Source organism: Antrostomus carolinensis, unplaced genomic scaffold (genome assembly GCF_000700745.2).
Source record: "Antrostomus carolinensis isolate BGI_N321 unplaced genomic scaffold, ASM70074v2 scaffold48925, whole genome shotgun sequence".
Classification (NCBI taxonomy): Eukaryota; Metazoa; Chordata; class Aves; order Caprimulgiformes; family Caprimulgidae; genus Antrostomus; species Antrostomus carolinensis.
Window position 1 is genome coordinate 352 of NW_010319335.1, and position 11,758 is coordinate 12,109.

The window sequence follows — 11,758 nt, forward strand, 5'->3', positions numbered from 1 at the left end:
AAGGTAAAGTTAGTGTGATAAGAAAGCTAATGTTTGTGGAAAAAAAAATAACTGTAGAAGTGCATAACCAAATCATGGTAATGTTTTTTGGAGGGTGACTCACTTTTGTTGATGACTTCTGTTAAATCATAGAATTGTTTAGGTTAGAAAAGACCCTTAAGATCATTGAGCCCAACTATTAACCTAACACTACCAAGTCCACCGAATGATTTAAATTATTTTTGTATTTATAATTTATATTTATTAATAGATTTTAAATATTTATTAATAATTTTTTTTTTTATTCTAAATTATGTCATTTTAATGCTGATCCTTAGTGGAGGAGAATCAGGGGCTGCAGATTAGAGAGACAAGCGATTTTTCCCTGTGAGGAAGGGATATCATGAAGGGTTCTCTCTTAGGGGTCCATTCTCCAAAGCTTCCCATGCAGATACAAGGCCTGGGTCACACTGTTTATAGCTGGAGTGGACATAAATTCTGTGTTAATCCTAGAGCAGTGGCCAAGAAACAGGCCTGAGTTTCCAGGCTCCCCTCATGCTCCACCAGCAGCCTGTGTCTCACTTCAGTACTTCACTCGGTTCCTTATGGACTGTGTTTCACCACCCTGGAAACCTCCCCTGGTGTCTTTAGAAGCGTGTGAAACCCAGTTTATGGGCCTGTGGTTGGTCTGCATGCCCTTGCAGGGGGAAGAGTTGCACACAGGACTGTATTTCACTGTGTTTTATAGCAGATTATAGATGGGTTAGAGACCTGTGACTATAAATATAAAATCGTTATGTTTCATTTTAGTCTAGAAAGCATACCAAACTGATAAATATGTCCAAAGTTTGTGTGTACCCCTCTTCTATGTCATTATTCGGGTGGAAGGCAGAGAAGAGTTGACAGCTATTTATAAAAAAACCCCAAGCTTCACAAAGAGCATCTTCCATCCCTACTTTTCATTCATGTTTGCTATAAAACTAGGTTTGTTTTAAAGTCCAGAGCAGGTGTATTGTTTGTTTTGGTGTGTTTTCCAGCTTTCTTCTGTTGCTGATCGAAGAAACCATCTTCCTGTTTTCCTTTATGACTTTCTGCTTGTAAAGATTCTCAGGTTTTCTTATGGTTCTGTGCTTGATAACCATTTCTTCTTGTTTCCCCAGAATTAAAAGGAATAGGTTTCCATTTCCCCCTTGTCCAACACCTGAAGGCATTTTAGTTCTCGGGAGGCACAGAGCTCTAAGCCCCCACCTCTTCACTTCTTATATAAGTATTTTTTCTAGCTCCTGGACTGGAGGATGTTCCCTGCAATAAATACAGTGGTGATGAATGAGGAAGCTGTAAGCTCTCTGTGACAAGGAGTGCTCACAAGCCAGTATGCAATCAGGAACAATGTGAAGGTGGTTTGTGGTCACTGAATCCAGGATGACACCAGCATCCTGACTCAGAACCAGTAGGTGCATCGCCATACCTTGTGTGCTGTCCTGAAGTTAGCATGTGATGGAAATAGCTCGTTGTGTATCAACAGGGATTCTGATGGTTCAGTCAATAAATGCTTCAGTGGTAAGAGGATGGAAACTTTGCCCAGGAGTGTAAGAAAGAAGGATTAATTGGTCTCTGAGGATGCTTTTACTCAATTGAAACCACACAAACAAGAATGGCTTTTTAACAGCCTTTCCTGAGCTCTTAAGATTTCTTTGGGGACATGCTGTATAATTCCTAGCTTCTACACTAGCATGCCATAGGTAAAAATAAGGTGGTTAACTTAATGGGTTTTATTAAACAGTAATGTCCTCTTGTATAGCACAGACTATCTTGAACTTCTCTTATTTTCCTTAAGGTGAGAAACTGATAGGAAGAGACAAGCTGGTGACTTTGAGAGGTTGCAGTGGAAGCGAGTTGTGTGGATTATGTCTGAGGAGGAGGACTTAAGTGTTTGTACCATGGAACTGGAAAAGAATAGAAATGTTAAAATCAAAAGGAGATGTTTCAGTCAGACGTCCCATCTTTGTTCTTATTCTGAGGAAGCTGAGCACACGCTGATCAGAGATGTGGCAGCAGGAGCTAACCCCTCTGCTTTTGGCCAGGCACATTCTCTCAATGTGTCAGAATTAAAGCTGTCAGAGGAAAGCTTACCTTATTTAAGTTCATATTTAGCTGCAGATATTGAAATGTATAATGAAAAGAGAATGAGAATTTGCTGCGCAGAGGTAGATGAAAGCAAGAAAGAAGCTGATACGTTGGGAAGGACACGCAACGATACGCACTTTAATTGCAGCGTGTGTGATGATTGCAGACAAAGCCATTTAGGTGAAGATTCACAGCTGGAGTATCTCAGTGCTCATGGGCAAGATTTTGATTATAGGAATAGCTCAAGTGAGTTTTCTGAGCAAAAGAAAACTAAGGGAATCAAAACCTTAAAGCTGATAAATCCAGTTCATGAAGTTCCAGGAGGTGGTGTCGCAAAGGAACAAAATCTCCTGGACATGTCAGCAGATTGTTCTCTTGCTTCTGAGTGTGGCACAAGTGACCAGTCCTGCCCAGAAGCAGCTATGCCAGAGTTTCTCCCCCTGCTTCAGGACTCCCTGTCTCTGACATATTGCAGTGCCATGACTTGTGATCATCAGGAGGAGCAAACAGAGTATCATAGTGGTGTATACTGGCAGCATACTGGAAGTATACTTGAAAGTAATTCTTGGGGGAGTAAAGAAAGTGTCTATCCAAATCTGCTCATATGTGATGTGTTAGAACATGGAGAGATGAAAGACATCACGCTGACTGATGGCACGCTGCCGCCCCAAACAGCTACGAGTGGAGAAGTGTCTGAAAAGAGCGACAGAGACAGTCACAGCATCTCAGTGAAGCAAGACAATCCTTTACTGTCACCACGGGAGAGGGCTCCTGCAGCAGCCATGCAACGCTGCCAACGTGCAGAGGACTCTGATTTCTACAGTTGTGAAGAATCTGGTGTGTGCACACGTAGTGCTGCCTCCGCTGGCCGCACTGTGAAGGATGCTGAAGCCCAATTTTCAGTCTCTACAACTCCCACTAGTGAGAATCCCTTTTTTGAGGTGGAAGCTGCAGATAAATCCTCCTGTGGAAATAGCAGCTGCCTGAATTTGGAGTTGGAGCATCGTGAAAACTTGGAAAAAGTTACCAGTGACTCTACGGTTAATCAGGCTGTTGATGCGAGTTCTGATTTTAGAGCCTGTTTTACAACAAGCAGAAGTACCAGCGCCCAGGTTTGTCTCTCATCCAGGGCTATTAATACCGAGATAACAATGATGAACAAATCCCGACCCGTGGGATGGTGCCGTGAAACCTGTGCAGACGCTGCTTGCAATACAGACTGGTCGTGGGGAGCTGGTAGGACAGAGGAAATGTGGTCACAGCTTACTAACACACTGCAAGAACACTCAGGTGGCAGTACAGCAACAGCTGAAAGGAGTTCTCAAATTAAGGTAATTTACAAAAAACCAAAACAAAACCACAATTTTCATGTATAGAACTTTTTTTACCTAAAGTAGCTCAGAATTTGCCTATATAAAGGTTGATCTAACTTTCTTTTAATGTTGTGTGTTTAGGAACAGCAGGAAAAAAGGAATCAACACATGAGTTGTGTAGCAGCGATTTAAAGATAAGCACTGACAGGTGAGTCATGAATTGTTCCTGGTTTGGAATTTTAAATGCTACCTGAGACTTTTTTCATTACTGAAATGTTGTCTGTGACTTGGTAAAACTGATGATGCTAAAAGATTGCTGGGCAGCAGCTCCTACACTGGAGGGTAGGGCTGCCTTTCAGAGAGACCTGGACAAGTGAGAAGAAGGAGCTGAAGACCTCCGGAAGTTGAACAAAGACCAAAGCAGCCTTGGTCTGCAGTTGCAGACTGGCCAAGAAGGAGGAGAGTGTAAGTCAGCAGTGCTCCCATATGGCAGAGAAGGGAAACCACATCCTGGGGCTGCATTAGCAAGAGTGCAGCTGGTGGGTGGAGGGAAGTGCTGAGTCTTCTCAGTTTGATGCTTGTGAGGTTGCTTCTGGAAAGTATCTCCAGCTGTGGGCCTTGTAGTGCAAGAAGGAGACTGGCAGGCTGGGGCAAGCCCATCAGAGGAGCATGGAGACGGTGAGAGGAGCTGGTGGAACTGGGCTTGGTCAGCCTGGAGAAGGGAAGGCTGGGGAGGTGGGGAACCTCCCTGCAGTTCTTACCAATCTGGTGGTGGGTTGCAAAGAAGACAGAGTTAAATTCTTTGCAGAGGTGTGTTTTGAAGGGGTAAAAGCCAGTAGTTAAAGCAGGGGGAATTCTAAGTGGGTGTAAGAAAAATTGGGTGTAAGACAGTATTAGTCCTGTCTCCTTTCTTGGAGATTTAAAACAAACCAGCAAACAAAAACAAACCCAGCAACAAAGCTGGACTGGCTAGGACCCCCAGCTAATTTTGAAGTTAGCCCTGCTTTGAACAAAGGTTTGTATTGTAGAGCTCCAGAGATCGTTTCTAACCTAAATGAGTCTGTGACTGTGGAAACAAAATAAATGTGTCTGTAGATAAACAGAGTTGCTAAGTTTCTTTTTGCTCTTTTTGGATAAAAATGGTTAAGGCTGATTATAATGTGAAAGTTACTGTAAGGCATCATTTTTTCTGTGTAGTAAACAGGAGAAATTGATTTAATTTTTCTTTTCTTTTGTATTTCCTGAAATCATATCAGAAATATCTTCTTGAAAGCTACTTGTTTCAAAATAAAACATGACGAATGTAAAATATTGATTCAAGGGCTTCAAAATTTTCTTTATTATTATTATTTTAAAGGCCATTGGACCTTGACAAACAAGCTGTGAAGAATTCTGCATCAAGCTACTGTCAGAAATTACTGCAGAGAGCAATTGAAGCAGAATTGCAGATCTTAAACGCTCATTATCAGATGTGCTATCAGCACTGCTTGAAGATTTACAAGCTGGCTTTGGAGGAAAACATGTGTTTTAGCAGGCATGTACTTTAATGTCCTTTTCAATGAAATAGATAAATTGCTAAATATTACCGATGTAGCCTCTGCATGGCTCGTAATAGTGTTTATAGTCAGTGCTGTTATCCAAAAGAGTTTGTGTTCTCCTAACTGCCAAGTCTTACTTTCAGCCTGAAATCTTCACAGTCCCAGCAAAAACCAGTTTGTTTCCAGGAAAGTGTTTCTGTACAAGGAGGAATAGTGCAGAGAATCTGTTCAGGAGTGGATGAGATGCATAGAGGGGGAACTGGGGGGGAGATGGTAGAGGAGAAAGAGAGAGGAGGTGCAGGATTATTAGGAGGTGAGGCAGGAAAAGAGTGGTGATTGCAGAGTCTTTAGCTAATAAATCATACACCCTGTTAACAAACCTGGAATTCGACCAAGTCCTGCCTGTGAATGCTTTACTGCTCTTTTCCACGGAGAGCTGGAAAACCTCATTACCGTGGGGTCTGCTCCAGAGCTCAGGAGGGGGTTTGAGAGAGCACCTAGGAGTGCTGTGAAACAGGACAGCTCCAGAGAGCTACAGTGCACCTTAGGAGTGAGCTCCTCTTCTTACAGGATCTCTAAACACTCTAAAATGTTTGGGAAATTCTGGAAGCAATAAAATAAATGAAATGTCTGAGTTGATCTTGTTTTCTTATACATATTTGAACAGATATAATGGAAATAATGAATTGCGTTCATCTCTCCTGTTGGCTTTGGAAGAGCTAAAAAAGCATTACATCCGTATGAGAATGAAAATTAAAATGGGTGTACCTCTAAGTGCACTTCCACCGCTGTCCGTTGAGATGAAGTTGTTCCAAATCTCTTCTTCTTATGTCCCGTGCAAGGTAATTTCTTAATTGCTTTTTTTTTTTTTACTATAAATTGTTTTCTTCAGAAAATTAAGACAAATCTGTTCTTTTTTGACAGTTGTTCAGAGAGGATCTTTGCTATGAGTAAGTAGTCCTCATTTGTGGTATGTATTAAAGTTCATAATAAATGAGAAGTGAGTTTAAAAGGAGTTGAATGTAGAATTTCTTTATTTCAGGAGGTATCTTGTTGCTCCAGACTGTTTAGCTGGAAGGCTAGCATAGCACTTTGAGTACAGTGATTTTATTGAAAGGAATTTTTTATTCTCTAGTGTTCTAATATGAAAGCTATAGAGTTGTATTTTTACTGTCTTTATAGCAAAAGTTTTCAGTTTACAAGTAAATTTCCTAGTTCCCTGTGTTCACGACTAAAAATCTTTGTCTCTAATCTTAAGCTATCTGTCTTAAAGCAACCAAAGAACCCACCAAAACAAAGAGACTTTGCTACCAACAAAGATAATATATTAGGCATATAAGCAGGTGTTCTGCTAAGATTATCCTTAAATTATGAAGAATGATAGAAAAATCACTGCATATTTCAGGCAGACATGTGGTACTGCATGTTCAAGAACCATGTCCAGTTACTTTACGTAAGTGGAGACTGAAACAAATTTGGCAATAAGTTTTTACTGTATCAGGTAAACAACTAGAGATCTTTTTCACATTTTTTTCTTAAGCATTAATAAAATTAATGAAGAAGAGATTTCAAATTGTAAAGACAAATATCAAAACATCAGACAGCAAGCTATCAAAGTGTAAAGGGAAAACAGCCTAACGTAAACCTAGAATATGTTTCAGGTTGCAACCAATGTTTTTATAAAATGCAGGTATCAAAAGAAACTTTGGTTCTCGTTTCAAGCAAAGATTTTATTGAGCATACTTTGTTTATTTTACAGTGAGCTTTTGTAAATATTTAAATTAATATTTCAGAGTACTCGGTATCATTGTAAAATTTAAAATTGTGCCATATTTTATATGAAATTCTTGGATCTGTTTTAGTTCTGTTTCAAGTGCGAGAAAAGCTGACTTTGAAGCACCAAAACTGCAAGAAAGGAAAACTTCTGTCAACATGGTAGGGACTTCTTCACTACTGACTTTCATAGACATTGATGTTGTGGAGTATAGTGTCCTTTTAGATAGAGGCAAATACACTCATGGTCATCAGGGCTCAAGCTGGCATTCTCTGCCAGTCATAGCAAATGCAGCTGATACAGCTAGAATTTTGATAATCCTCTCAAAATAAAGTAACTTGGGGGTTCTTGAAGGCAATCAGTAGGTTAACTTTTTTAAATTTACCTGTTTAATCAATTAATATTCTGAAGCTTGGAAAAATAATGTAGAATTGGGTGCAAGTGCTGTGACATAACTGAAACATGTTTGTAGGACAATCCCCAGACTGTCTGTTTCACTGATCACGGTCAGCCAAGTGACTCTATTTCCTCCAAGATAGTTGAAGAACAACATGAAGATCAGGATTTGGAACATGGTGAGTGATCTGCTTCTAGTACAAATACCACATTGTTTGTTAGTTAAGTTACTGGAAAAAAACCCAAACCCAACCCTGTGTAAAACATACCTGTGGATACTCTATTGCACTTTCTGTGGTCATAGAATCATAGAATGGTTTGGATTGGAAGGGACCTTAAAGCTCATCCAGTCCCACCCCCCCTGCCAGCAGCAGGGACACCTTCCACTAGACCAGGTTGCTCAAAGCCTCATCCAGCCTGGCCTTGAACACTTCCAGGGAGGAGCAGCCACAGCTTCTCTGGGCAGCCTGGTACGCTGTCTCACCACCCTCACAGTGAGGAACTTCTTCCTAATATCTCATCTAAACCTCCCCTCTTTCAGCTTAAACCCATTTCCCCTTGTTTTGTCATTAGCTGGCCTTATGAAAAGTCCTTCCCCAGCTTTCTTGTAGGTCCCCTTCAGGTACTGGGAGGCTGCTGTAAGATCTCCCCAGAGCCTTCTCTTCTCCAGGCTGAACAATGATGGAATGCTTAACATTCTATCAGCTCTATATTATACTATATTATACTATACATCTTGAAAAAAAAAATTTGCTACTTAAGATTTAAGTGAAAACTAGTATGTGTCATCTCTTTCTAATGTAGTACCAAGTCATGTAGGTAGCTGGAATACTCTTAAGCACACAGAAATTTGATAATCATTCATATGACATACCTCAGTCTGAATTTTAACACTCTGAAATTTATTTCAACTGTCGAGGCTGTGTAGAAAATGAAGAAGGGAATGAATGTTGGTTTGATGCTAAAGAGGATTTGACAGTAGCAGATTTTTCAGTAATATCTGAAGAAACAAAAAAGCAACAAGAAAAACAAGACGCAGTTGAGTTAAGAGGTGAGGCCGTGTGCTTTAAGCTGCCATACCTAGTAACACTGTTCGTTTATTATTGGAGTGTTCTGTTCCTTTTACAGGCATCAGTAAACTTGGAAAAAATGCCAGCTGGGTTTTCAGACTTATTTTTTTATTGACTTGCAGTGAATGCTTGCACAGATATTCAGCTCCTTTCATCCATATTTTTCCTTGAAAACTTTACCTACAGTGGTTAAACTCAATTTAGTAAATGTCTGGCCCATCATGTAGCTGGAAATCTTTCTTTTTTTTTTTTTTTTTCTCTTCCTGCTCTTTCTGCTTCCTTCCTCATACTGGCTTCTTAAGAGTTAGCTGGGAATGGTGTGTGTTTGGAGACGGGGATCCCAGTATGTTGAAAGCAGAGAGCTGGTATGCTCCGTGGTGGGAAGTTGGAGAGCGCTGCCCCCTGCTTTAGCACTGGTACCTGTCAGTGCAGACCAGTGTTTTATCTGGTTGTATCTCTTCTGCCTCTTCAAACCTCAGGAAATACTCAGGGAAAAGAGATTTCACAAATTCATAGAATCCCAGACTGGTTTGGGTTGGAAGGGACCTTAAAGATCATCCAGTTCCAGCCCCCCTGCCAGCAGCAGGGACACCTTCCACTAGACCAGGTTGCTCAAAGCCTCATCCAGCCTGGCCTTCAACACTTCCAGGGAGGAGCAGCCACAGCTTCTCTGGGCAGCCTGGGACACTGTCTCACCACCCTCACAGCAAAGAATTTCTTCCTAATATCTCATCTAAACCTCCCCTCTTTCAGTTTAAACCCATTTCCCCTTGTTTTGTCATTAACTGCCCTTATGAAAAGTCCCTCCCCAGCTTTCCTGTAGGCCCTTCAGGTACTGGGAGGCCGCTATAAGATCTCCCTGAAGCCTGTTCTGGGGAGTATTGAACTGTTCTCTGTTCTGCTTCTCAGGACACTCAGTTTTTGTTAGAAGATACTCATAATTCTTTTAGATTTTTTTAAAGGTTTTCTATCTAGGCTTTCTGAAATCTACAGAGAAGATATATATAGATAGATATAGATATATATAGCTTGAACTGAAACAAGAATACTAATAGTTTGCTTTCTTATGTTTATCATTAGAAGGGAAGATAATGGAGAATGGAAACAAGTGTTCTTTTATTCTCGTGGGTGGCCTTAGTTCCTCAGTGTCAGAGGTATGCCTGTTCGTATTTTACATAGTAGCAGTAGTACTGTCTTGTCTCTTGTGAATCCTTCCATACTACACATTTGCAACCAAATATTCTTCTATTTTGTAGGATGATTTAAGATCACATTTCCAGAAGTATCAGATTTCTGACGTTCTTATCTCTGTGGATTCTGGTAACTACAGGTATATTAATATATTTTACTAGTTTCAGATTTTTTTTCTGTCAAAGTAAGCAAATCATGGGGAGAGAGGAGGGAGCTGTTGATTAATTTGTTTTACCAATTAATGTAGATACAGATAGGTTGACAAAAACTTGTCATTCCAGACAGCTTCTTACCTTACGAGAAGTTAAGGAGTCTGAAATTGAGTATTAAACAGAGTATTAAACTCTGAGTTTAATGGAGATACAGTTAATAATCAAAAGATGAGAACCCTCGTCTTCTAACTGATAGTAATTTGTTTTTCTTTTTAATTTTATGCCTTAGATATGCATTTATTTCCTTTAAAGACACTGATAAAGCAAAGTTAGCTGTAGAGGAAATGAACCACAAACAAATAAAAGGAAAACCAGTAAGAGTTGAACTTGTAAATACTTCACCAAAGAATAAATATCTGGTTTCCCAAGTATTTAAAAAGAAGTTTTGGCATGAAATCCAACCTGCTGATAACAGTCAAAGAAATGATGGAGATGATAGAACACTCACTTCAGCCTCCAGTTCTGTGAAAGCACCTGACACCGCCTCTGCTTCAGAGAAAGCACATCTCGTTCCCTTAACTTCTTCAAAAATTCCTTGCTCTACACGAGTACCTTCAGAAACAAAGTGCCCTGATCTGAAATCATCTGCGGGAGGTTCAATACATCATTTGCTTGGAGTTAATCAAAAGGTAAATAATTATTACGAATGCTCCTTCCTTACTGGCAGATTGAGAGCCTTAAAATTTCTTGTCCCATAAGATGATCCATTTAATATATAGAGAATGATGTTGGGATAGGAAGGCATTTTATGTGTTAGTAATAAATTTCTGGCATGCTGCAGAAGAGAGAGAGAGAGCATCATTCATTTGCCCCTGAATCAAACTGTGATACTTCCATATTTTTTCCTTAATCCTAAGTCAGTTGGGAGCCTAGCCATTTGCACTGGATTCTTCATCTTGCTTTTCTCCTCTTTTGAGTTTCCACTCTTAATGCTTCTTTTTTATGTGAATGTCTTGTGATTTTTATACAGAAAAGATTTGAGGATACTGGAGGGGAATCTCTTGGGTTTTTTAATATAAATGTAAGAAACATCTATGTGTAAATCTAGTCTTTTGCATTTGCTCAGACTGATCCTTGGAGCATAAGGCAAAGTTAGTAATTGCTGGTGTTGCCCTCAGAAACTATACAGATATGCTGCCTTTGGGGATTTAACCTTAAACTTGCTAGTCTTCTGGGAGACACAAATATGATCTAATTTAAAGTAGCAGGACTGTCAGTTACACATAAATGCCTGTAGTAGTTTTAATTTTAATTTACAGATTGGATAATATGGTTTTATTAGAAAAACTTTTTGATCTGAATTGGTATCTGTCATTTTTCCTTTTTCTCTAACAGGAGTATTTATTAGCAGTAAAGAAATGTTGTATTACTTATACAACACTTAACTCATTCACTTTTTGCTTATTGTGGTGCAATTCTAGGATACTGGAGAAAATTTCCTGCAGAAAACATCTGCTCCTTTCTCCACTGATTTGTATGATGCCTTTATTTCTCCTCATACATTGAACTTGAGCAGCTTTACCAAATTAATGAAGAAACTTCAAGAAATTCATCCAGAGGCTAGCAGGTGAGAGTATTTGAATTTCATTTCTGCCCTGATTTGTCATGGATCCAGTATCCGTGGTAACTTAGTGTTAAATGTATTGCACAAAATGTAATGTAAACAGTTCTTTCTTTTATTCCTACAGAGACAAAATTGTGGATGCTCTGCTGCAGGTGAGGAAAACCAACAAAGGTGTCCTGAGTGGCTTGTCCATCAGTTCTATTGTGGAAAGGACCTCTGTCATCCTAAGGACATTGACACCCAGTTGTGGTCAGGAAAAGCAGTGTAAATAAGTGAGTATCCTGGCCTACAGAAATATACTGAAATAAAAGCGCTTGAATTTGTGTAGCAGATGAGCCTGACTACATTAGTATATTACATAGTATAAAGCTCTGCAAGAAGGACCTGCATGAATCCACGGAAACAATGGTTTCTAAGGATTGGCAGCTGTTTTGCAGAACATCTGGAAACAGGTTTGCTCGGTAGCTCTATGCACTCTATAAAACTTGGTATACTGGGGGTTTTATTACACAAACTGGTTTATTAACTTAGTGGAGACTGTCGAGCCATATTCTGGATGAAGATGACACCTAATGGCCAACCCTTGTGTAGCAG

General features: G+C 39.8%; 1 protein-coding gene across 1 annotated transcript; it reads left to right on the forward strand.

Annotated features, from left to right (window-relative positions):
• Positions 1-1,919: 1,919 nt before the first annotated feature.
• On the forward strand, positions 1,920-11,436 carry RBM44 (RNA binding motif protein 44). Its single transcript, XM_029085252.1, has 14 exons — positions 1,920-2,958; positions 3,010-3,437; positions 3,578-3,627; positions 4,777-4,953; positions 5,622-5,799; positions 5,882-5,907; positions 6,820-6,892; positions 7,204-7,306; positions 8,047-8,178; positions 9,278-9,351; positions 9,454-9,527; positions 9,830-10,229; positions 11,022-11,167; positions 11,289-11,436. The coding sequence occupies exons 1-14, from the start codon at positions 1,920-1,922 to the stop codon at positions 11,434-11,436; spliced, it is 3,048 nt and encodes a 1,015-aa protein (XP_028941085.1).
• Positions 11,437-11,758: the final 322 nt, after the last annotated feature.